At 52.6% G+C, this 25,606-nt stretch overlaps 3 protein-coding genes across 3 annotated transcripts; 1 reads left to right on the top strand and 2 right to left on the bottom strand.

Moving 5' to 3' along the window:
* Positions 1-124: 124 nt before the first annotated feature.
* Positions 125-2,977, bottom strand: RPL11 (ribosomal protein L11). The gene is made up of 6 exons (XM_066564774.1): positions 2,932-2,977; positions 2,408-2,558; positions 1,976-2,082; positions 1,494-1,625; positions 1,060-1,170; positions 125-200 (listed from the first exon to the last, which is right to left on the bottom strand). The coding sequence occupies exons 1-6, from the start codon at positions 2,935-2,937 to the stop codon at positions 171-173; spliced, it is 537 nt and encodes a 178-aa protein (XP_066420871.1). The 5' UTR covers positions 2,938-2,977; the 3' UTR covers positions 125-170.
* A 3,359-nt stretch (positions 2,978-6,336) lies between these two features.
* PPT1 (palmitoyl-protein thioesterase 1) lies at positions 6,337-12,214 on the top strand. Its single transcript, XM_066564662.1, has 9 exons — positions 6,337-6,443; positions 6,680-6,789; positions 7,539-7,666; positions 8,195-8,265; positions 8,954-9,056; positions 10,470-10,560; positions 10,670-10,768; positions 10,939-11,010; positions 11,333-12,214. Exons 1-9 carry the CDS (start codon positions 6,344-6,346, stop codon positions 11,453-11,455), a joined length of 897 nt encoding a protein of 298 aa, XP_066420759.1. The 5' UTR covers positions 6,337-6,343; the 3' UTR covers positions 11,456-12,214.
* Positions 12,080-25,606, bottom strand: CAP1 (cyclase associated actin cytoskeleton regulatory protein 1). The gene is made up of 13 exons (XM_066564661.1): positions 25,545-25,606; positions 20,175-20,287; positions 19,855-19,955; positions 19,384-19,461; positions 17,014-17,157; positions 16,840-16,925; positions 16,231-16,336; positions 15,976-16,147; positions 14,957-15,132; positions 14,646-14,769; positions 14,463-14,545; positions 13,845-13,988; positions 12,080-13,451 (listed from the first exon to the last, which is right to left on the bottom strand). The coding sequence occupies exons 2-13, from the start codon at positions 20,266-20,268 to the stop codon at positions 13,368-13,370; spliced, it is 1,392 nt and encodes a 463-aa protein (XP_066420758.1). The 5' UTR covers positions 20,269-20,287; positions 25,545-25,606; the 3' UTR covers positions 12,080-13,367.

Here is a 25,606-nt window from a genome sequence, read left to right on the forward strand (position 1 = left end):
ATTACAGAAGAGTGTTTCTCCCCAGGCTGCAGCACTGGATTGCAGCAGGGATTGGAAAATACAAAAAGGGAAAAAAGAAGGACCCTCACTCCCATCAGCTTCCCCACAAAATTCACAACACATGTTAGGGGTTAGAAAAATTTATTTACTTCTCTGGCAACAGGAACTGCTCATTTACCAGGAAGGATGATGCCATCATACTGTGAGGGGAAGAAATAAAAACAAAGAACCAAGTGAGAAATCACCATGAGGTAAAAGTACAGTGCTGCTGTGCAGAAAACCTGAATCACCAGAGACATTCCAAGCCAACATGGACATGGCAGAGCAGTTTTCCTGCAGCCAGCTGCCTCTGTGCTGTAATGTCCAAGGGGCTGTGCTCAGATAAAATCCCTGGAACAAGCAGCCACACCCTCCACGGGCTGGTCGGAGCAGCCCAAAATCTGGGCCCTGAGGGCAACTGTGCCACATTAACACAACCAGGCAGGATGGGGGAAAACAGGAATTCAGCAAGATCAGGCAGAGACCTCCCTGACAGGGTGTGACCTGTGTGGGTCAGGCAGACTCCACACTTTTTATTAAAAACAAAAACCTAAGAAACTATCAGCAGTCCCCACCTCTGAGATTTCCAACCCAGCTTTCAGCATCTCCCATTCATTATATGGACAGATAAGCCCAAAATTTTGTTTTATTTGTGGATCTCTCCATCCTCCAAGTGTGACAGCTGAGCCTGGAGCTGTGTCAGACCAACAAATCCTAACCCTGCCTCCTCACTCATGATCCCCAAACTCCAAAAACTCTGGGAGCCATTTACACAAGAGCTGGTCATTCCTCCCAGCTCTCCTGCCAAGAGCTGTTCTCTCAGTTCAGCACACCCAAAAAAAGCACAAATGTTTCTATTCAGTAGCAGCAGCTTCTACTGCTCTGGGACAGCAAAATCCACATTTCAGCACTCATCAAGATGTGACCAGTGATTTGCTCCAGACTTTCCAGGAGGCAATCTGCTGCTCCTTGGATCCTCTTGGGATACTCCAGGGATACAAACTGGAGATGGGACTGTACCTTCTGCTGGAACCAGCGCATGGCCTCCTCCTTCCCAATCCTGTGCTTGGCCCCGATGTTGCCAGTCCTGCGTTTCTTGTCAGCAATGCTGAAACCCGGCCTGCCCAGCACCTGCAGGACAAAGCCAACAGCACTGCTTCATCCTGGCACCTTCTGCTTCCCTAAACTAAATTCCAGTTTTCCAGGAGGGAAGCCTGGAGTTTCCTCATCAGTGATGCCTTGCTGCCATTTCTGTGTTATCCCAGGAGTTGCTTCTGAAGAAGCTTTGTGAGATTTGTCATAAATCAGGGATTTTACGGCAGCTCTGGGAATCTCAGATTAGAAAAATGTCAGCAAAACCCAAATTTATCTTCCAGCAAGTCCATGGGAGCCAGTGCTCGTTCCAGGCTCCTTCTGGAACCTTCCCACAAGGCCAGCAAACAGGGAATACTCACCACGTAGAAATCCAGGCCGTAGATCCCGATACTGGGATCGTATTTAATGCCCAGATCGATGTGTTCCTGGATCCCAAAGCCAAAGTTCCCCGTGTCTGAGAAGTTGTTTTTCCTCAACTCGTATTCTCGCACCTGAAACGTTGGTTCTTGGTTGTTATTTTGTTCCTGACTGGAAGCAGAATTAAAACTCCTGCCCACTGCTACCAGACCCCCAACTCGCTCACAAGCTATTGACTCTTTATCCCAAAAATTTTACTTCCAAATCCCAGCAGCAAAGACAAAAAGCAAAAGAAATCAGCTGCTGCACCAATTAGTTCTTAAATAAGGCCGAAACAGCACCCAGATAAACAGTGTGAACACTTCATACCGTGTATCTGACCTGTGCCTAAAACAGGTACAACATTTCAGAGCACACACCCCTTCAGTCAGAAAGGGAAAGTTCTGTGATTTCACAAAGCAAAGATCCAGCCCAAAATCCTCACCTTCAACCCCTTCTCCAGAATCTCCTCTGCTTTGGCCCCACGAACCGTGCAGTGAACAGCGATTTTCTCGTTTCTCCTGATCCCGAAGGACCTCACCGTGTACCGGGCTGTGGGCAGCAACAGTTACACTGAGGGGACAGCCAGAGAATTCCCACCCGGGGGATGCGGAGCTTCTCAACACCCAATAAATTCAAGGGAATCACAAAGAACGACGCAGCCCCACACTTCGTGTTAAGGGATGCTGGCAAAGTAGCAGCCTGAGTTTGGAGACAGAACTAGAACGCACAAACGCGCACGAATCCCTGAATATTGAAGCCCCCCAATTCTCCAGCAGCTCTTCCGACACAAGGAGCCCTTTCCTGGGAACCGCACCCAGGGGAAAGGACCGAAAACACCCGAGGGAACAGCGAGGGCTCCTGGGCAGGCGCTCACCTTTGGAGAACACGGGGGTCTGCCCCGTGAGCTGCTCCAGCACCTTGGCGGCGCGGGTGAGCCGATCCCCGCTCTCCCCGACGCAGATGTTGAGGCAGAGTTTGCGGATCCGCAGCTCCCGCATCGGGTTCTCCTTCTCACCCTGGTCTTGCTGCGGAGAGACCACACCGGGGGTAACCGGGGCTGCCCTGGCCGCGGCCCGCCGCCCGCCCCGGCAGCCCCAGGACGCTCCGCCGGGGGTCCGCGGAAAGGTTTCCGCAGGCGGACACCGCGCCCCGCTCCCCGCCGAGCCCGAACTCCGGCACCGCGGCCCCTTCTGGAGCGCCGCCGCCACTGGGCGGGCCGCGGCCTGTCACGGCAGCCGCCCCACCGGCTCCTCCGCGCCCATCCCGCCCCCGCGCCGCTCCCGTCGGCCTTCCCCGCTCCCGCCCGCACGGGCCGCGGCCGGGCGAGCCTCTCCGAGCGCGGATGGCGGCGGATGCAGACGGCCCGGCCCGGTCCCGGCCCGCGGCTCCGGCACTCACCGCCATGATGGAGGCGGGGAAGAGGCAGGCGGGGCGCGGCCGCGGGGAATTGTGGGAGCGCGCGGGGCTGCGGCGCCCCCTGGCGGGCGGAGGGCCGGGTTGCCATGGCAACCGCCGTTAATTAATGCTCATTATTGAAAACAAAGCCAAATACGGTAATTACGGTAAATATTGACAGTAATTACAATTAACCGAGAGAGGAAAAAACAACCCGAACATGCGATGGGCAATGCAGTTGTTCACCGCGCTCTGGTTGATGCCCAGAACTCTTCCTGAACCCCAATTTCTATGCTGGGAATGACTTTCCCTCTGTGGGATATTCCTTTGTGATCAGCTGTCCCAGCTACACTCCCTCTCGGGTTCTTTTGGGAACCCCCTCACTGGCACAGCATGAAACCAAAAAAATAGAAAAGAAGAAATAAGAGTTCTTGACTTAGGATAGACATGACTTAGCGAAAATCCAAACCAAAGTTCATTCTTCCTTGGAGCAAGGATCAGGGGAAGTCAGGCTCAGATCCCCAGAGCAGTTATAGTTTAATACCATTTAATTCATTGGCTGTTCTCACCCAAAATAAAATCCCCAGCAGCAGCTTTGGTGGGAGATGCTGTACCCAATATTGGAGCAGCTCTCAGCGAGTGTGGTAATTAGAGCCTCTCACACTCTCGCAGCCCCAAATTCCTTGAACCAGACCAGGAACGCAGTCCAGTTTCACTTCAGTCTTTCAGGAAAGTGCTGGTGGGTTTCAAGAGCTCAGTCTGAGATCTGGATCCTCTTTTTGTACCACTTGGGAGGCCGGCAGCCCATTCCCTGCTGCACTCAGCTTCACTCACACCACTTTGGAGTCCAAAGTTCTCTTCAGTGGCCACATCCTGAGCAGAAAATGCCTTCAATGAGGCTCACACTCAGTGAGGATGGCAGCAGCTCAGGGCTTTCCCTGTTTATCCCCTTTCCCTGCCTCCCCAAGGCCGTGCTCAGGGCTGCCAGCTCAAGCTCTGTAATGCCATCAATTATTTTTTGCCTCAGTTGCTTTTAAGCGGGGATGAAGGATAAATGAATAACCAGCTTGTCTCATTAAGGAGAGGAAAAAAAAGCGTCAGGAGTCTCGGTGCAGAGGGTGTGAAAAGCCTCTGGTTAAACAGTAACATTGCTGCTTCATTATGGATTTCCTTCATCCAAGAACAGCTCTGCTGGAAATAGCTGCAGGCTGGGCTGGCTTCCAGCTCCCAGCAATCCATGGGTCCAATGGATTCCAGCAATCCAGGACCAATTCCTGTGGGATGTGGCTGCGCTGCAGGGCTGCTCCCCACGGGCACAGGGGGCTGGGGGTGCTGTGCTGTGCCCCCTCCCCTCTCCAGAGCAGGGCTCTCCTTTGCCCAGCAGGGATGGTCTGGCTGTGGCCAAGATCAAAGAAGCTGAGTGTCACGATAGGACAGGAAAGAACACAAGCACACACTGCTGCTCTCAAGGTGAAGAAAAGGGAAGTTTATTTCCTGACTCCAACATTTATAGTTTTCCAAAAGCAACAGTGGATTGGAGGGTGACAGTGCCATCTCTCCAATGGAGAAACCAACAGTCCTTCAGATTTCTCCTCCTCCATAAAAGAATGCAAAACAATCAGTTATTTACAGAAAGTGTGTGAGAAAGTTTGTTACAAAATGTCAACATCGGAAGGCTTAGAAAATCTTAAAAAATCAAGGCAACAGCTGAGGGCTGCAGAGAGGGAGGAGGAATTGTTCCAGCCACTCTGGGGATGCTGGGGGACAGCACGGAGCTCAGGGTGTCACCCTTCCCTTTGTCTCTGTGTGACCACCCGATGGTGTGAGCTCATCCCATCCTCTGCTCCTGACTCCTGCCAGCAGCAAAGAGCTTTGCTCGACTCCAGACACAGAGAATCAGAGAATTATGGGGTACTTCAGGTTGGAAGGGACCTGAAAGCCCCTCCAGTGCCAGCCCTGCCATGGCAGGGACACTTTCCACTGTCCCAGGGTGCTCCAAGCTCCATCCAGCCTGGCCTTGGGCACTGCCAGGGATCCAGGGGCTGCTCTAGGCACCTCTGCCAGGGCTTTGCGCCCTCACAGGGAAGAATTGCCACATCCTCTCTTGCTGCAGAGACATTTCCTCCCTTGGCATTTCTCTGCTGAATTCAGGAAGCTTTCCGTGCCTGGCACAGAGCTTCCCACTCACCACTCCCTCAACCCTTTCCCCATCTCCAGATCCATCCAGATGGGTCCCACAGGGAGCTCTTCCTGCTCTGAGTCATCCCTGTCCCCAGAATAGTCCCGAGCTCTGCTTTGCCAGGTGCCACCACACATTTTCTCTGCGAGAGGGGGTGGGCTCCGTGTCTTGATTCTCTGCAAAGAAAGGAATTTTCTTCTTTCATTGCTGAGAGCAGGTTTGGGTTTATCCAGGGATGTGCTGCTGGTTTCTGGCCCCAAGTTTTCACCTGGCTGATGAGAAATCCAGCTGCAGGGCAGCACTGATCCTGCCACTGTGCCAAAGGAGTTTGTGAGTCCCAGCAGGACAGAGAGAGAGAGCAGAGATTTCCTGAGCGAGACAGGGAGAAAACTGTCACAGGGAGGGAGAGGAGCGGGTGCTTCCTGTCCCTTCCCTCACTGCAGGAACGCTGCCTGGGGCGCTGAGCAATGTACCTGCCAGAATGGGGGGGATTTTAAGGCTTTATTTTATGTCCCTGCAAGAATGGGGGGGATTTTAAGCCTTTATTTCACCCCTTAACTTCCAATGCCAGCAGAAGAAAGGGGAGAGCAGGAATTGCAGAGGGGCTGCAGGAATTGCTCGTGGGACAGGAAAATGGAAGGACACAGAGCCAGAGAGGGCAGAGATGTGCGATATCCACGTGTTTGATGTTGATGCCTGCCCCTGGCACGCTGATTATTGCCAAGGCCACTTGAGAAGGACCAAAACAACCGCGGGACTGCAGCCAAGGCACCAGGGAGGGGCTGGGAGCAGCATCCCCCGGGAGGAAACGGGAAGTGCTTTACAGCAGTGTGCTGGAAGGGCTGGCTGGCCGATGAAGGCTTCTCCTCCCTCGGTGCTGAGAAAAACTTCCCGGCGGCTGCAGCGCCGAGTGCCGCCGCTGCGAGAGGAAACCAGCCAGGGTGTGCCCAGCCCATTCCCAACGCAGGCAGGGCACAGAGGATGCAGTGCCACGTGGGCAGCACGCAAGCAGCGGCCTCGTGGGTTTCCCGGCTGCGTGTCCCGGGGGCAGCGGGATGCGGCCGCAAATTTGGGCAAATTCAGGATTTCTGGGCGCGATCGGGACCGGCGGGACTCGAACCCGCGGTCCTGGGGAGCCCCGCGGCCACGCCCCGTTTGTGATCCACGCCCCTGATTGGTCCCGCCCCCAGACCCCGCCCCTCCCCTTGCCGCCGGCGGGTCATGTGACGAGCCAAGATGGCGGCGCTCAGGGCGGCGGTGCCGGTGCTGGCGCTGCTCGGGCTGTGCCCGGGCCCCGCGGCCGCCGCCGCGCCCCTGGTGATCTGGCACGGCATGGGTGAGCCGGGACCCTCCGCCAGGGCCGCGGGGGGCGGCGGGGCTGGGCTGAGAACCGGGCAGGACCGAGGGGCGCTCGCTCCGGTGCCCCCTTCCTCCGGACCGCCGGTCTCGGCGGGCACCGGGAGGTGCTGGCCCTCCCTCTGCCGTGGCAGCGGGGCTGGCGGTGTGTCTGTGGAGGTGAGGTGAGGCCCGCGGCCGTGGCGTGGTGGCGCATCTCGGTGTTCTCTCTGGCAGGAGACAGCTGCTGCAATCCGGTGAGCATGGGCTACATCAAAAAACTGGTGGAGAAAAAAATCCCGGGGATTTACGTCCTGTCGCTCAAGATCGGGAGCAGCCTGATCCAGGTGAGCCGCGTGTCACCCGCGGGGTTGCGGGCGGGGTGGGGCTGAGCCGCTGCAGCTCGTGCTTCTAACAGGATTCCACCGGGATTCCTGCCCTGCTTCCCGGCCAATTTTCTGTTCTCGCTGAGGTAAACAGCTTTGACAGGTAGAACCCGATAAAGTCCAGCTAATGCCTGCAGAAAAGCACTGGGGGAAAACAAATCCCTGACCTAAATTGGATTAATATGCAAATCCAGTGATTAGCACACTCAACCAGTGCAGGTAGTGCGTGGGGTGGAGGCTGTGCTGAGGCAGGGATTTATCCCTGGTCATGCTTTTCCATCTGCAAACATTTATTTATTTCAGTGTAATCAATCACACGCTGCTGCACCTTCATGGGTTTTGACAGGTTTTTGTAGTGCTGTGGAATTTCTTTAAATAGTTTCTCAGGGTAATGTGGGGTGTAGGTGGTTTTCTGGGTTCTGGAGAAGTTTGATTTTTAATTTTTATATTGATATGAACAAAATCTGAAGCGATTCAAGTTGAGAAGAAGTTTGGGGAAATGTCAATTCCCCATGTGAGACAGTTCTGCCAACCAGAGCAGGAAGGGAAAGGGAAGTGGAGGTAAAGAGAAGCCTCAGAACAGGAATTTCACTTCTGTCCCTGCCAAAGCTCAGGTCCCCTTGGTAAACCACAAATGTCAGTGATGTGTTTGCAGAGCTTAGAGCAGCCACAGCCAAGGTACAAATGCTGCACCCTGCTCTGATCCCCAGGACATGGAGAACAGCTTCTTCATGAATGTCAACGAGCAGGTGAGCGAGGTGTGCAGGCAGCTGGCCCAGGACCCCCAGCTCCAGCGAGGCTACAACGCCATGGGCTTCTCCCAGGGAGGCCAGTTCCTGTAAGTCTGCACTCTGCTCCAGCTCAGGGGCTCTGGGGGATTCAAATCCTCATTTTTGACCCTTCAGAAGTGCTCAACAGACACAAAATGTTAAATTCCTGAAGGCAGGAGTGCTCCAAGGGGGCAGGTTGTATTTCCCTGCTCTTGGAAGAGCAGGAAAATTCCAGGGCAGGGTTAAATCCCAGTGGCCAAGCCCACACAGAACCTGCACAGAATAACTGTCACAATCAGAGGACACAGGCTCAAGCTACACCAGGGGAAATACAGGTTGGATACCAGGAAAATTATTTTTACACAAATGGTGGTAAAGTTCTGGAATGTTCTGCCCAGGGAGGTGGTAGAGTCACCATCCCTGGGTGTGTTTAACAAAGCCTGGATGTGGCACTGGGGGCCAGGGTTTGGTTGAGGGGTTTGGGCTGGGTTGGACTCCATGATCTTTGAGGTCTTTTCCAACCCAGTGATTCTGTGATTTTGTGAATTCTCTGATTCTGGGCAGGCTCAGCTCAGCTCTTTGCTCTTTCCCCACAGGAGGGCTGTGGCCCAGAGGTGCCCTGCTCCTGCCATGCTCAGCCTCATCTCCATTGGAGGACAGCACCAAGGTAGTGTCTGCCCCCTGGCACAGCTCCTGGGCACCTTTTGGGGCTCTTCCCTAAACTCTGATCACTTTCTCACCGATTAAATTGTCCCTTTGTTCCTGGCTGGATCTGGTGATGTGTTTGGCCCAATTAGTGTTTGCTGATTTCATTATCTTGATCTTTCTTAATTGGCAATGGAAAGCTCTGCTCTGCTCTGCTCTGTCAGCAGCTGGCTTCTCTGCCTGGGTAGGATTCTTACACATCTTGGGAGCTCTTGGGATGAGTTATTTTGTGGGAAATTACTACAGGAATTGTGAAAATTCTCCAGTTGTGAAGCTGAACCTCCTGGGTCACGAGGGTATTTTACAATCAGCATCCTGAAAGGCCAAAGCCCCAAGGAAAGGGAGTTGTGAAAAGGAACTAAAGGAGTGGGGAGTTAAGAGTGTCTGGCAATGAATTTCAGATACTCTGCCCTGAGAGTCCCACAGCTCCTGGAGTTGTTTGTGTGTAGTGGAGAGGGAGGATCCCTCCATCCCCTCCATCCCTTATCTGTGCCACAGCTCCTGGGGCAGGAGGGGCTGTCTGAGAGCTTGCAGGGCTAAAACCTGCCTGATTACCTGGGTAACTCTGCTCCTGCTGTGCAAGAGGAGGTTCTGGTGCAGCAGGAGGGCTGCAGGGCCCCAGGTTGGTGACTGGGCTCTGTCCTGCCCAGGCGTTTATGGATTCCCTCGCTGCCCTGGGGAGAGCTCCCACCTCTGTGACTGGATCCGCAAAACCCTGGACCTGGGGGCCTACAGCAAGGCAGTGCAGGAGCAGTGAGTACATCCCCAGTATTGCCAATCTTCCCCCTCTGGAGCTCCACAGGCTCCCAGCTGCCAGTGGAGGTTCAGCACAGAAACAAAAGGCAGCAGCACGGGCCTGGGGGGGAACTGGGGGAACTTTATTTGACTTTATTTAACTTTATTTAATGGTAAAACTCCCCGAGTCCAGGATCCCAGGCCCCAAACTGAGGGCAACACTTTTTTGTCTAGGGGTATTTTTACTTGTTTTGTGACTAGGTTGATAAATCATAGCTGGAGGGTTGAGAGTCAGGGTTGGTTGTGCTGGTGTTCACAGGGGTCTGAGGATGAGGGAAGAGACGAGGATCTGACTCCATGTTTCAGAAGGCTGATTTATTATTTTATCATATATATTATATTAAAACTGTACTAAAAGAATAGAAGAAAGGATTTCATCAGAAGGCTGGCTAAGAATAGAATAGGAAAGAATGATAACAAAGGCTCTGTCTTGGACTCTCTGTCTGAACCAGCTGGGCTGTGATTGGCCATTAATTAGAAACAACCACATGAGCCCAATCCCAGATGCACCTGTTGCATTCCACAGCAGCAGATAACCATTGGTTACATTTTGTTCCTGAGGCCTCTCAGCTTCTCAGGAGGCAAAATCCTAAGGAAAGGATTTTCCATAAAAGATGTCTGTGACAGTAATTCATCAGTTGTCTAGGGGGGGTAGTAAGAGAGCTGGGAATGTTATTGAGATGAGAATTTGTGGGATTCTTAGGAAGGATGGGCTTGAAAATCAGCCAAAGAAGCTTAAGTTCATGGGGGTAGTGCTTGGAGCAATGGGTGGTTTGCTGGAGGGGGGATTTATTGGTACCAATGACAGAGGTTTGGGTCAGATAATTAAAGAGAAAATGAGTCATGAAGGGAGCATGATAAAAAATCAGGGGCTGGGGTTTAGTTGAGGCATACCTAGTTGAGGCATCCATAGTTTGAGGGCAAACAACAGTTTATAAACAGGGGGAGGTCTCAGGGGAGGATAAAATCTCTAGCTAGGGGTGGAACACAAGGCAGGGAATACAATGTGTAAACCAATGAAGGATTGCAAGGGAGGAGAACAGCTTAAGTAAACTAATGGGGTTTGGAAGGATACAAAACTGAGGGAGAGTAAGAAAGGTTCTGGGGAAAGGGGCAGGAGGAGGGGGTTTGAAACTTGGCAGGGAGTAGGGAGGTAACAAACAAAGAAACTAAACTGAATAACTAAATAACTAAACTGAATAACAAGAGCAAGTCTGTGCCACTCTAAAGACAGGGGGAGGAAAACACAGAGGGATTACAAAAGTACAAATTAAACAGCAAACATGCCAAATAAAAACAAAAACACACTACAACACCCCAGGGCAGGCCAGGCTCAGGAGCAGCTCTGCCTTTCCATTGTCCCCTCTGCAGCTTGGTGCAAGCAGAGTATTGGCATGACCCACTGAAGGAGGAGGAATACAGGAAAAACAGCATTTTCCTGGCTGACATCAACCAGGAGAGGGTAAGGACACTCTGCCCTGTGAGCAGCAGCCTGGGAAGGCTCCAGCTGAGGAGTTCCCCTCTCTCTGGGCTCTCCAGTGGCTTGGATGTGTTCTCCTGCTTCCATCCAGGGCATCAACGAGACCTACAAGAAAAACCTGATGGCTCTGAAGAAGTTTGTGATGGTGAAATTCCTCAATGATACCATGGTGGACCCTCCAATCTCTGAGGTGAGGAAGGCAGAGCAGCTCCTGGGGCTTCCCTGTCTCTGGTTTGTCCTTTGGTGGCAGAGGGGCAGGCTGGGCACAAGCACAGGCCTGACACTGTCCTGGAAGCCTGCTTGGGGCTCCTGGGAACCCTTCAGCAGCTCTTCCTTCATTTTTTATCCATTTTAATGCAGTGGTTTGGGTTTTACAAAAGTGGCCAAGCCAAGGAGACCATCCCACTGCAGGAGACCTCACTGTACAAAGAGGTGAGTGAGTGCTGGGGGCTGGGGGCTTCTGCTGTGTCCCCTTTCCTGTCCCTGGGGTCCCACAGCCCTGCTCCTGTCACTCCTGGGGCCTTGCCTCCCCTGCCAGGAGCTGCTTGTTTGGGGGGACATTTCCCTGCAGCTATTCCTGGCACTGCTGGAACCCAGGGAATGACACTGGAGGTTCCTGCCTGGCCCAGGGTCCCCCTCAGTGCCTCATGAGCTCTGCTCCTGTTCCAAGCTTTGCTCCAGGAATCCCCTGGAATCCTTTTTCTCCCTCCACGAGGAGGAGAGCAGAGGTGGAGTCTCCCCCTTCTCCCCACAGGATCGCCTGGGGCTGCAGGAGATGGACAAAGCAGGGAAGTTGGTGTTCCTGGGGGTGCAGGGGGATCACCTGCACTTCTCAGAAGAGTGGTTTGACAGCACCATCCTCCCCTTCCTGCAGTGAAGCTCCCTGGGCAGGGCTTTCCACTGTAACCAACACCAGCCACTGTGCACAGCACTCAGTGCATCCAGGCCTGCAGGGACTTGGGGAGGGGAACACGAGGGGTTTGGCTCAGGGGGCTTTGCCAGGGTGGAATTGCACTCCCAGCTGGGCTGAGCCTTGCCCTGACTCTGCCCCAGGGCTGGTGAATCCACCCCAGTGCTCAGAGCTGCTCTCCACCCCCAGTTCCTGCAGGGCACCCTGGCAGTATTAACCCAGCTCACTGGTGCAAGACTCTCATGGGCTGTAGGCAGGGCAATCATGTCACAGCCCCTGCTTCAGCAGGGGGGAAAAGGCCAAATTTAGGGGTTTCTGGGAAAAAAAAAAGGGTTTAGAATTCAGCAGTATTAACAGCTTGAACAGTTTTCAACTAATGGCTTGGTTTATGTTCTTTTGTACAACTGAAATCAATAAAGAAGTTGCCATCTAACCAACTAAATAAAAGCTTGGACAACTGCTGACTGTGTTTGGAGGGAGCTGAGGAAATTCTGGGAATATTCCAAGGAATCAAGGCAGGGTCAGGCAGAGAGGGGGAACTTGTCCTGCCTGAGCTCACTTGTGCCCCCAAAAATGAGACAAGAGCCACAGTAATGAGCAAGTTGGCATTAACTTTATTCTATCTTCTGTATAATCTTAAGTACATAAGAAAGGTTTTTTCACAAGCCTCAGGAGAAGACAAGTACAAGTCACAGGACAGTTTCAAAATAAAAAAAAATTGCATAATTCTTCCTTTTTTTTTGTTTTTTGTAAGTTTTGTACTAGAGAAAAAGAACATTGACACTTTACAGAAGAAATGCATTTCAGATATGCTTATGCCACCCGAGGCATTGGAAAAATGAAGGTCAAAGCACGTGCAGCTCCCTTTGTGGGTCAGTACAGTACTGTGTGATCCATCCCTCTGCTCCAGGGCCCTGGAACTGAGGCTACAAGCTTCCACCAAAATAAAGAGCCAAGCAAGAGGAGGGGATAAAAGGGGGAGGACTCAGAGGGGGCTGATTGCAGATGAGGAAGAGAGTGATGAACCGACTTGATCCAACTCTGGTATTTACAGCTCTGCACTGCTGACCTGGAATGGAGGAGCTCCTTCCTCTGGGGAAGGGCACAGCTTGAGAAAAACCGTCCTGGCAGACTGAACCTGAGCTCAGCTGCTCCAGGAAGGAAGCCCTGGGGCAAAGGTTGCCTTGTGAAGGTGGAGGGCTCATGGAATGAGAGGTGCTCAGCTCCAAGCTACCAGCCAGGCTGCTGGGTGGCCATGGTGGCACCAACTGCAGCCTTCCTGTGGCACTGGGGCATGAAAGCCTCCTGTCATGGCACAATCAGGAATGCACTGAGCTAGTGGGAATGATGGAAGAGAAATCAGGGTGGAATTGGCCCAGGTCCTCAGCCTTTGGTCCGACAAAACCGTTCCCATGTCCTGTGGTGCCAGCAGCTGCTCCAGAGAGCTGGAGGGAGCAGCCTGCAGGAGCTTCCCAGGACAGCTGGGTGCTGTGGCCTCTGACAGACACTGTCACTTGTTAAAAAAGGGGACAACATTCCTCTCACATGGAACAGTTTTGCTTAAAGGCAATACAAAAACAATACTCTGGGAGCCAACTGCCAGGACTGGCTGTGAAGTTCACCGAGACTCTGATCGATGGGTGCAGTTAGATGGGACAAGGGCAGAGAAAAAGAACCTTCCTGCTGAGAGAGGTGACAACCACCACCTACCCCAAGCCCCAGGCAGAGGAACCTCAGTGATGGCAGGCAGCTGTGTCTCTCGGGTAGAAGAGAAGCAGTTTGAGAGCAGAAAGGTACAAGAAATCTAAGAGAATCATCTGAAAGCAGATTTGTCCCACAGCAGGGCCAGGGGAGGGTGTGAGCCTTGGAGCTTTTCGGCTTAGCCAGCAATTTCTGTCACAGTGGTAACCAACTTCTGACCATTCCACACTGTCTTGAACTGTTCTGGGACAGGGAATTCAGTCTGGAGGGTAAAAACAAAGAACTGTTGTCAAAAATCAGTTTATGGCTGACATTAGTAACCACTCCCACTGCTTCAGGCATTTCTTTTCTCAGCTTTGTGCTGTTACCTCCTGTACCACCACTGGTGCCTGTTCTGCCCCTAGGAGATCCTGAGGAAGAAGCAGCTCTCACAAACCAACAACAATCTTATTTACAGATGGTTTTTTGCTATTTTTACAACTCAGATCATCATTCACAACCTCCAAACTCCACAAACTTCCCCCCGCTGTAACTAACACTCCCCGCAGGGCTTTGTCAAGACACAACTCCTGCATCCCCCAGCCCCAGCAGGGCTGCAGGAGGATTCCAAAGCAGCATTTACAAAGTTTTCCACTTTCCCAAGGACTGCACTTACAAAGTCCCCCCCCTCGGTGGGGATGAGCACGTTCATCTCCGAGGACTTGGCACTGACGATCTCGCAGTCGAGGGAGCTCTTGCTCAGGTACACGTGGCACCCATCTGTCTTGTTGATGGAAATCGTTGGCACTTTACCCATGACCTGGCAGGGCCAGAGAAGAATTAGCCTAAACTAGACAGCCACAGCATTTTTTTGGGGTGTTTTCTTTCAAGGCGAGAGGTTTGAGTCCAAGCCCTCCCCGTGACGATCGCACAGGATTCAAATATTCCCACCTTTAGCAAAAATCCAAAGATTTGTTTGTAATTTTCCCCAATTTCTCGTTCTGATCTCTTTAGAACAAAACCTGAGCCAGCACTGGGCAAACTGACCATCCCAAATCAGATGGCCAAGCTAAACTGGAATAAAACCTGCTGCTGGCCTCCTGCTTTGGCAGCCAAATGTGCTCCCTACCTCACAGAGCCTCAGCTCTTACCCAACCCTGAAACAGCTCAAAGACACAAATTTCAGCCCTTTCCCAAGGGACAGATGGTGTTCCATGGGTATTCTCCACAGCTGCACACTCCTGGTCAGGAAATGCAACTGCTCCAGAGCCAGGAGAGAGCACAGGGCACTCACCTGAACTTTAACGTCCCTGCTGTTGATGATCTCCACAATGCCCACCACGTCATCAAACACCAGACCCAGCTTCTTGCAGTTGTCTGCAAAGAAAAGCAGATCAGGGCACAGAGGTTTTGGAGGCTCCAGCTCCTGCACACACAGCAGCAGGCAGGAGCAGCTCTCAGGGCTCTCCCCACTCACCCAGGGTGATGGAGTTGATCTTGCCTTTGATTTGGAGTGTACTGTTTGTGCACTTGAAAACATATGCTACCTGCTTCAGTTCTGTGTCACTGATGACCAGGTTGGTGGCATTCTCCTGGTTTTCCTGAAAAGGCAGGGGAAACACACTTCATTTTCTGAATGCAGAGCAATTAAACAATGAAAATCCCTTTAAAAACAAACAGGTGCCTTCAGGCTGGTGTCTCTTAGGAGAAAGTTCTCCACAAGAGCCCCCTTTGCTTCTCCAAAGCTCCCATCCCTCCAACCCACTCCTGCCAGCACCAGGCACTCACCACTCTCCACTTTTTGCCTTCTAATTCTAGCAAAGGAGGTGCCTTGGGGGAGGGATTTGCATTACAGGCTGGTTTGGGAGCAGTGAAAGGTTTGGGGCCACTTCTCACAGGGCCCCCCTGGTTCTTCAGGGCTGGATTCTTGTGGGTTTTCATGTCATCTGAGACGTGCCTTAAGCCTGCAAGAGAAGGCAAAGCTGAGAGCCAGCTCCCCTCCAGGAATGCAGCTCCCCAAACACCAGGCATCAGAGCTTACACCAGCCAAGAAAACTCTTGTTGAAACACAAATAAACTCCTGAGGCTGGGGCTAAGTTGAGCCCAAGTGTGAGTGACAGGAAGGGAAGGAGGAAGCAGGAAATGCTGCTGCAATATTGACAAGAACACAACATGAACCACAGAACCAGAGTGTGCCACAGCTCTTCCACTCTGCAGCTGGAAAAAGCCCCAAGCCCAGCACCTCCTGAACTGATGTGCTCACCAGGGGACACAAAAAAGGGGAAAATTCTGTGCAAGCAACAGCTGCCAAATTGCACTTTTTGTACCAGAAAGATGCAGGCAACCAAAGGGATCAGCCTCAGGTGTTTCCAGCTGGAAGTTCATGCCTTGCTCCACCTGCCAGATGAGGGTGACAATCCTCATCTCAGTAACATTCCCAGCTCTCTTACTACCCTCCCTAGACAATTGAATCACTGACCCACTCTCAGCCCTCCAGCTATGGCTTATCAACCTAGTCACAAAACAACTCATAATACCCCTAGACAAAAAGGACACAAATGAGACCTAATTTTAACATCCCTCATAATCTTCCTCCTACTCATTAACCTCCTAGGGCTGCTACCCTCCACATTTACCCCACATTTACCCTACACATTTGTCCCTGGGAAAGCGCCAGCCCCAGCCTGGGACCAGGTAGGATTTTGAGTACTTTTTAAGCAGGTGCATTGAGGGGCAGCAGGAAACAAGGAGCAGCAGCAGCAGGAGCAGCAGCAGAGCAGTCCCTCCCTCCCTGAGCCCCCACATACCCGAGGTGATCCCTTCTCCCCGGTTGATCTGCGCGAAGAGCGCCGAGCGCGAGGCCGAGTCGTCTGTGCTGGAGCTCACGGGGGCAGGAGGAGGGGGAGGCCCTGGAGGTGGGGGTGCAAGCCCAGCCGGGGGGGCAGGCGCTGCTTTAGCCCCTGCTGTGGCCACAGGACCCTGGAAGAGCAGGGAAGAGGAAAGGAGGTGGCACCGGCTCTGCTGCTGCCCCACTGAGCCCTCCCTGCTGCAGCAGCACTCACTGTTTTGCTCCAGGTCAGCCCTGTGGTGTGGAACTCTTTGATGTAGGCCTGCAGCTCTGTCCAGATGCTCAGGTAAGCTTTCACCCAGTCCACTTGTTTTTTATCTCTGAGAACACAAAGAGGACGAATTAAAGGCTGAGGAAAGCAGCTGTGGGCAGATGCTGGAGCAGTCCTGTCACAGACACCTTTTCTGAAAAACCCTTTCCTTAGGATTTTTTCTCCTGAGAAGCTGAGAAGCCTCAGGAACAAAATGTAACCAATGGTTATCTGCTGCGGTGGAATGCAACAGGTGCATCTGGGATTGGGCTCATGTGGTTGTTTCTAATTCATGGCCAATCACAGCCCAGCTGGCTCAGACTGTCTCAGTCAGCCACAAACCTTTGTTATCATTCCATTCTTTTTCTATCCTTAGCCAGCCTTCTGATGAAATCCTTTCTTCTATTCTTTTAGTACAACTTTAATATAATATATATGATAAAATAATAAATCAGCCTTCTGAAACATGGAGTCAGATCCTCCTCTCTTCCCTCATCCTCAGACCCTGTGAACACTCACACAGCCCCAGCTGGCCAAGCTCAACACCAGCCCTAGGAGAAAAGGTGAACTTACACATCCTTGTACTCCTTGAGGATCCTGTTGGTGTAAAACATGGCAGCATCAGTCATCTCCTTCACGTAAGGACCGGGCTTTGGAGCCTAGAGCAGAGAGAACACGTTGGCCCTGAGCAGCCCACCAGAACCTCCCCAGCAGCCCGAGGAAAAGCCCTTCCCAAGGAGTCCTCACCATGGCCACCCAGCCCAGGGCTGGGATGCTCTCACTGACTGCTGACAAGTGGTTGAAGAGTTTGCTGCCACGGTTCTTCTCCCTGAAGTTCTGCACAGCCTGGATCTGCTCCGAGATGGGCTTGAGGAGCTCTGAGAAGGCGTTCTGCAAACCACACACAGGGACAGCGACAATTAACGAGATTAATTAGCACGGCTCTGGAATGGCTGCACAGCTGAGCTGATGGAGACTCAGAACAAGATTCCAACTGGCAGCAGTGACTGCTCAGCTCCTGTCCAGGCCTGGCCCTGTCCAAGCCAGCCTTGGTCCCACAGCCCAGCTCCTCCAGGCTGAAGTCATTGCTCCCATCGGATCGGCACCGTGGGAGAACGCCAAGAACTGTGACTCATGTTCAATCCAGGAGACACTGACAAAGCTTGTTAGTAACGAGGACAGAAATAGCATTTGCCTTTCCTGGGTTCCTTTGTTCCAACACAGTTTGTTAGGTTTTTCCTCTCCTCCACGAACCCTCAGAGAAAGGGGTGCTGGGCAGGTTTGGCACCCACAGCCTGACCCACAACCAGAGTCCCAGCAAGTCCTAAGGTCACCCCCACCAAGCCAGATTTGAGGATTCCAGTTATTTATCAAGTCAATCCTTCAGTATTTGGATGGTAAAAATTTGTTCCTGTGTGCTGTTCCCTTGGAATGCTGACTGGAAGTGCCAGAAGCGCTCTGGGGTCAGAGCACAGCAAAGAGCCAATTCCACATCTCCAGAGATGCCTCTGAGGAAACTTTCCCTTCCTTTAGCACCGGAGAGTCTCCTGCTGGTGGCAGCAGAGAGAGACAAATTTGGGCAAAACTTGCCTTCCAAAACCTCAGCTTCTGCTTTTGCTGCTTTTTTCATCTCTGTTTAGATGAAAACTGAGCGGTCCCAAGCACTGCTGGCCAGGCCACACTTTCAGAAGCTGCAGCCCAGCAGCACATTCCAGTCACAGGATGGGGAAATTCTTCAGCACAAGCACTGAGAGTTCCTACACATTTTGCATTTTAAACTGGCTGCTCCAGAATTAGACTCCTGCCAGACAACCTGCACAAAGAGCTACCCTAGATGAAGGCTGTTCTTTGTTCATAATCCTTTATTTAAATAACGTGTCCCTGGGATTTGTCAGCAGGTTCTCAGGCTAGAGGCTGCACAGAGCTGCATCCCAGCAAGCCTGGTGGAACATAACAACCCTCCAACGCTGACTTTGGGGGAAAAAATGCAGATCTATTTTGCAGTGAACAGGAAAGGAGCACAGAAATCCAGCTCCCACAATGTAACAGTAGAAGCCACGACTGAGCGAGATAATAACTGCAAAGAAAAGCAAGGTGGGATCCTGTTGCTCAGGAAAATACAGTTCTCAGCAGGGAAAAGCCAATGCATTCAGGATCAGATTCTCAGCCACACATCCTGCTGAGAAGCAGCAGCCCAGGGTAAAGTGTTAAATTACCTGCTAAGGACAAATCAATCCTAAAAGCCCAGCCATTATTCAGAGGCCATTCAGCAGAGACAAGTGTCTGCTCTGCTCCTGGAGGAGTTTGATGCCTGAAAGTCTCTGAGCAGCATCACATATTGAAAAGCAGGAGCTACACAAATCCCAGGGTGGCTCCTGGCTCAGACAAGCTCCTGTCTGCAGCTTCTCAGGGAGCACTGATTGAGCAGAGCTGGTGCCAGGTGAAACTGGAGACAGAGGCTGGGAGCTGAACAGCCCCGGGCTGCTCTGACAGCTCCACAGCTGCTGTAACAAATGGGAAATGCCAGTTCTGCAGCTCCCAGAACCAACATCCAGGGTTCTGCCCAATATTGGGGAGCACCCAGAGCAGTTCATGCCTTCAGAGTGTGGGAAATCCCTGATCAGAAACCTCTGCCCTAAGGTCAGGGGTAGCTGTGAGTGTTGGGGGAACCTGGGCTGTCACAGCTGGGCTGTAGCCATGATATTTTATGAAAAATCCTTTCCTCAGGATTTTTTCTCCTGAGAAGCTGAGAGGCCTCAGGAACAAAATGTAACCAATGGTTATCTGCTGCTGTGGAATGCAACAGGTGCATCTGGGATTGGGCTCATGTGGTTGTTTCTAATTCATGGCCAATCACAGCCCAGCTGGCTCAGACTCTGTCTGAGACACAAGCCTTTGTTATCATTCCATTCTTTTTCTATCCTTAGCCAGCCTTCTGATGAAATCCTTTCTTCTATTCTTTTAGTATAGTTTTAATATAATATATATGATAAAATAATAAATCAGCCTTCTGAAACATGGAGTCAGATCCTCCTCTCTTCCCTCATCCTCAGACCCCTGTGAGCACGGCCACAGCTGGGCCAGAAGAGGAACTGGAGGAGGAGTGGGGACACTCACCTCTGCTGGCTGCTGATGCTGAGATGCCACCACCAGAAGAGCCCTCTCGCTCATCAAGCCTGCATGGACCATCTCAGCCTGAGGACAGACACAAACGTGAGGGAGGTTCCCTTGTGGCACGTGAACAAATGACCCCAGCTGTGAGGAACCGGCCACACCGAGCCCAAAGCACATTCCTGGAGGAACCCATCCCCAGAGGAACCTCAGCAGAGCTGCACAGCTCAGGGCTGGGGGGCTTTCAGGCCTCCTAAAGGAGGTCTGGACACAGCCAGGCACTTCAGGATTTCCAGAAGTTTGATTCACCCCGAGTGTGTAGGTGGCAACCTGGAGGTTATCCGGGCATCTGCTTTGAATCCTCTAAAGGTCCTGGGATACAGTGTTAGAGGAATGCAGACCTGACAGCAAATTTGGCCCTTCCAGCCCTAAGGAGAGGCAGCACCTCTGGAGCAGGGGGGGAACGGGAGTCCTTACGTGCTTCTGCACATCCCCACCAACTTCTCTGCTGATCCTGCTGTACTCAGCCACTGGCCCAGCCAGAAGGGCATCGAAAGCCTGCACGTACTGAGCCACTCCTGTGGAAAAAACCAGAGCACAGAGATCACCAGGAGCACCCCACAGGCTGCCACAGCCCCGGGCTGCACCTCCCACCTGCAGGAGGCTGAGCCCAGGGCTGAGGAAGTGCTGCAGGCACGGAGTTTTCATCCCCACGGGGCAGCCCCCTCCAGCCTGGCTCCCCCAGAGCGAGCCCTGTGCCAGCTCTGCACTGCCCTGGGAGGTGCCCTGGGCCTCACCTTTGGCAGAGGCATCTCCACACATGCCAGGGCCTTGGCACACGTTCTCCAGGCGCTCCACAGCCTTCTCCAGCCGCTCCACCAGCCTCTCCATGTCTGCTGCTGTCCACAACCTGCACGGACAGGACACAATTACTGCATCCCCAGGTGCCACAGAGGGTTTATGGCTGGCTGCTACAAGCTCTCCCAGTTCCAGGAGAATCATTCCAGCCCAGCTCTGCACCCTGAGGAGGGCCAGCAGTGCACCCTGCCATTAGCACAGACAGCTGGGTTACACAACAGCCTCTTGCTGTTGCCACACTCGCTCCTTGATAGTTTCTATTCCATTTTAAGGGCTCCTTACATGTGTAAGGACATGAAACTCCCAGCATCTAACCTGGTAGTGACACCACTCAGTTACACAAGGGTCTGCCCAGGCTCTCACTGCAGTCAGCCCCTGGCCAAAGTCCCAGCTGTGAGCACACGGTCACTGCTCTGCTGGGAGCTCACACACTCCTGGTGAAAACCACCGGGTTTGAGTCTGCAAATGCATCTGCAAGGACCTCCCGGAGTCCTGAATTGCTCCCAGGAGCATCTGTAAGCTCAGGATCAGAGCCTGAGCCACCCTGGCACACGCCAAGGGAGCAGCTGCATGAGCTGAGGCAGCAGAGCTGCTTCTGCAACAACAGCCCCTGTTCTTCCTCTGCAGCTCTGCAGAGCCTCCTCTGCAGCCACCACACAGGAAAGAGGCCCAGGCACGCAAGCCATTTGCTGCATGTCATCTGGAAAAAGTCTTAAAAGTCACATAAACTTTCCATTAATTACTGCTTTGCACCGAGCAACAAGACAGGTCAGGCTCCCTGCACAGTAATGGCCAGGGAATGCAGGGAGGGAGCAGCAAAGTCACTGGGGCATTTTTATCTTATCAGCACTCATCAAAAAGATTTTACAGCATGAATCACTACGGTGGCCTGGACACAGCTCCCTTCTGAAGGGTTGCTGCAGCCTGCAGAAGCTCAAAGCCCTGTCTGGAGGAGGGGATCCTTCCCAGAACATCCCCAGAGTGCTCCAGGAGGAAGGCAGGGTTTACTCAGCTGAGCTGACACTGGATCCCCTCTGAGAGGAAACCTCCAGTTCTCACTCTGAGTTTTGCTTTTGTTCACAAGCCCTCTCAGCCCTGCTGCTTCAAAAGTGCACGTTTTCACCTCATTTCCAGAGGATGTGGGGCAGATCCAGCATTAGTCACGAGCCCAGCACTGATGTCACAAGACAAACAAGGCCTTTTTCCACCCCTTTGCTGCCTGCTTGCAGCAGGAGAGGCAGCTCTGCTGCGGGGGGCAGGGGAGAGGAGGAAGAGGAGCAGCTTCCTCCTCTGTCCACACTGAACCAGGGGACACACTGTGCACAAAACCCCACTGGATGGCTTCCAGATCCACGGCAAAAAAGAGTCCAGAGACGCTGAAACTCTGCAGCATCAGAGCAATGAACAGCTCTGCATCTTTAATTGGGAGCCCTGCATCTTTAACTGGGAGCTCTGCATCTTTAATTGGGAGCCCTGCATCTTTAACTGGGAGCCCTGCATCTTTAACTGGGAGCCCTGCATCTTTCACTATTTGGGGGCCCCGCATCTTTCACTATTTGGGGGCCCTGCATCTTTCACTATTTGGGGGCCCCACATCTTTCACTATTTGGGGGCCCCGCATCTTTCACTATTTGGGGGCCCTGCATTTAAGTGTTGCAGCAGATGGAAGTGAAGCCCAGAGAACAGATTATGGTTGTGCTTGCAGGATCCATGAGCAAAGTAGCACTGGAAATGTCATCACAGTGATCTCTCCAAACTGATTTGCTCATGGATCCTGCAAGCACAACCAGAATCTGTTCTCTGGGCTTCACTTCCATCTGCTGCAACATTTAAATCACATCATGGCCTTTTACATGGCCTGGTCATCCAGAGAGCTGCTCTGGAGGAGAAATCTGTCCAAGCTCTGCCCCATGGTCTTGTTTGAGATCCCACTGTCACCTCTGCTTGGCACTACCAGGAGAGCTACCAGTTAATCTTGGCTTTGCCTTTGTGACAGCAAAACTGGGGAAATTTGACACTTAACAAAGCACCTGACTTCACTGGCAACCAAATTATTATTGTTTATTACAGGTTTTTGGGGGCTGCACATAGCTGTGGTCTCCTGAGCAAATCAATCTGAAAATGCTGTAAAGACCAGTCCCCTTCTGACCACACAGCAGGGCAGCCTGCGCTGAAATCAGCTCTCTTAAAAACCAGCCTGACTGAAACTCAGATCAAACTGACTCAAACAAAGCTCTGCAGCACTGATCCCCAGCAAGGCTCTAATCTGATCAGCCCCACTGCCCCAAGTGCAGCTCTGAGCAGGATTACTGGGCAGAAAATCCAGATGGAGAACTGGAAAACTGCTCCCTACCCCAGCAGTGGCAAACTGCAGCTCTGAGCAGGATTACCAGGCAGAAAATCCAGATGGAAAACTGCTTCCTACCCCTGGCAGCAAAGGAAGCTGCTGGAGGAGCACATCCCTCAGCTCTGGGTGGGATTAACACCCCAAAGTCACCAAAATCAGCGTTTCTTGGCACTCCCATGCTCCCTCTCCCTGCATTTGACAAGTCCTGCCTTGTTTATCCATCAGCTCCCAGTGCCCCACAGCAGCTTGGCAAACCTGCTGCTGTCAGGCAGATGGTGAACTCATTTTAATTTCCTTTTAATGGGTGGCATTAGGGCAACTTAAAAGATAAGTCAGTTGGTAAATTGGCAGCAAAATGAGAGCTAAGTGCAGGCAACCCAAAGTCCTGGATGTCAGTCCCTCCTCCTGACTCACCCTCCCTGTGCTCTTTGCCCTGTGGATGAAGTTATTTCTGCTGCCTGGATACCCACACGGAGGGAAATAAAACGATTGAGCTGTAACTAAATCAGAGATTAACACTCAGCAAGGAAAATAAAAACAACCACACAGCGGACCTGCCCCGACTGCACCTAGACAGTGTTTTGTCTACTGGCCTGTAAATATAAAATAATTCCACAGAAAGTGACAAATCAACTTCACAGGTCTCAGTGCAAATGATCAGACCTCGTTTCCCTTCTCTGAAGAGGAAGATGAGACACACAGACCATCCAAAAATAATTTTTTTTTGTTGTTGTTCTACAAATCATCCAGGAGTAATTTTTGCTGTGCACATCACCCAGTGCTCCAGAGGGATGAGGGAGACCTTCCCAGCTCCCTGTGCAGCGCTGGGATGAGCTCTCCCTTCCAGGACAACAACACAGGATTTAAATCTCGTTCCAATTCAATTGAACTCTGATTAGCAGTGGAGCAGAAGCAGCAAACACAGTTTCACCCAGGGCCAGAGGGGCCATTCCTTTTCACAGCACATTTGTTCATCCATCAACTGCCCTTTATTCCCATCTCAGCCTGGGACATGCTGTGCCATAAACAGGCTGAGCAGAGCAATAAAATAAAAGGATTTTATTGGTAAAAACATCATTTAGCCCAAACCCTGCACATCCCAGCAAGAGGAGCTTCCTGTTTAGGGAAGGAGCTGGCCTGGTCCCAGCCTCAGAGTGAGCAAATTCTCAAAAAAACCACCAAAAAATGAAATTATTTCCTTGCCTGAGACAGCAAATGAACCTGAGCCCTTCCTTAGACGTTCTGGAAGACAGAAATGTTGGTTTTATAGGCAAAGCAAGTCAAACCTACGCTTGTGCTCACACCGAGCCCGACACACTGCTGTCAGCACCACCACATTTGCATCAGCTACTTCCTGTTTCTACAGGCAAAAGAAATAAAGATGGGACAACTAAATTAGGAACATACCACAGTTTATTTCTGAGCTGACACTGGAATATCTCAGGGGATCAGCTACCAGATGATTTCCAACGTTTAGATCTGCCAAAAGCCAGAATAGTTTTTTTTTTTCTTTTTTAAACAGTTCAGCTCCTCGAGGCAGGGATGATTTGAAGCGAGGCAGGAGTCAAAAGCCTGAATTTTGCCAGTGGTCAGGAGCAGCCATGAACACAAGACAGCTATTGCTGGTCCCAGCAGCTGCCAGGACAGAGATCTCAGCTGTTTAGAGTCCAACAATACTTGCTGACACTGCGCCAGAACCCGTGCTGGCTGCTCCTGCTATTTCAGACCCACTTTATTTAGAAAACCAAGAGTGCTTTAAAAAAAAATTAAAAAAAAAAATCCATCTGGCCCCTGTTCCAGCTTTCCCATACAACAAACCCTCCTGAAGCCATTGAAAATGTTATTTGGTGTTTTACTCACAGGTTAAGAGAGGGTTAAAGCTCGGCACTGGAGCAAAGGCTCCTTTTTCAGCACAATCATCTGAATTAGGAGGTTTGTGCCTGCCAGCCTCAGCTGCCACCCTCCTCTCACTTCCTCTCCCTGCCAGGGTGATGAATCCACCAGGGAGGTAACCAAGGATGTGGGCTCTGAGCAGGGCTGGGTGCAGCAGGGAGCTCCAGATCAGGAATTCCGAGCCTGGGAGCAGCTCAGCATCCCTCCCGTGCCTGCCCCAGCACGGGCTGAACTCTCTGCATGAATAATTTGGGGTATTTTTGGCTTTCAGAGAGCTCAGCAATATCCCCGGGACACAGGGCTGGCCCTGGAACAGAACGGGCACACACAGCAGTGTCCTGATGCCACGGATCCCCGGGTTCTCAGGGCACCTGGGGGGATTCCAGAACCCCGGGATGTGCCAAACAACTCTGGAATTATTCGAATTTTCCCTTTGGCCAGCACGGAATGCTTTGGAATCACAGAATGATCCCATCCCAGGCACCCGCACAATGCAGAGGAGGAACCGGCAACCACCCGGGGATGGAGAGGGAGCCTGGGCCGTGGGAGAACAAAAATCCCCGCCGCAGGGTACGGGGAAAAACCGGATCAGCCACGCCTGCCCGTCCCGGTGAGCCCCGGTAACCGAGAGAGCCCCGCGGGGGTGTTCGCACTGTTCTGTGCCAAATTAACCCCAAACCGCCGCCTTTGGGGGATCCACCCCCATCAACCGGGCCGGGGCTTCTCCCGCCACCCGGCCCGGCATCGCCCACCGGCCCCGGGAGCGGCCGCGGTCCTGCGGTCCCCGGTCCCGGCTCGCCGGTCCTGCTCCCGGGGCTGGGCCGGGTCCTGCGCCCGGTGCTCGGTCCTGATCCCGGTGCCCGCCCACTCTCGCCGGTACCGCCCCCAGATCTGGCCGTGTCCCGATCCCGATCCTCGCTCAGACCCGGCCATGCCCGGTGCCCGGTGCCGGTGCGGTACCGCTCACTCCCACCCACGGACCCTCGGATCTTCAGCCCGGGCCGTGCCGGGTGCCGGTACCGTTCACGCCCACCCTCAGATCCCCAGCCAGGCCGTGCCCGGTGCTCACCCCCGGCCGCTCCCGCTCCGCCGCTCCCGGCGCCGCCCAGCCCCGCCGCGCCCGCCGCTTCC

The sequence above is a fragment of the Molothrus aeneus genome, chromosome 23, assembly GCF_037042795.1.
Source record: "Molothrus aeneus isolate 106 chromosome 23, BPBGC_Maene_1.0, whole genome shotgun sequence".
NCBI lineage: Eukaryota > Metazoa > Chordata > Aves > Passeriformes > Icteridae > Molothrus > Molothrus aeneus.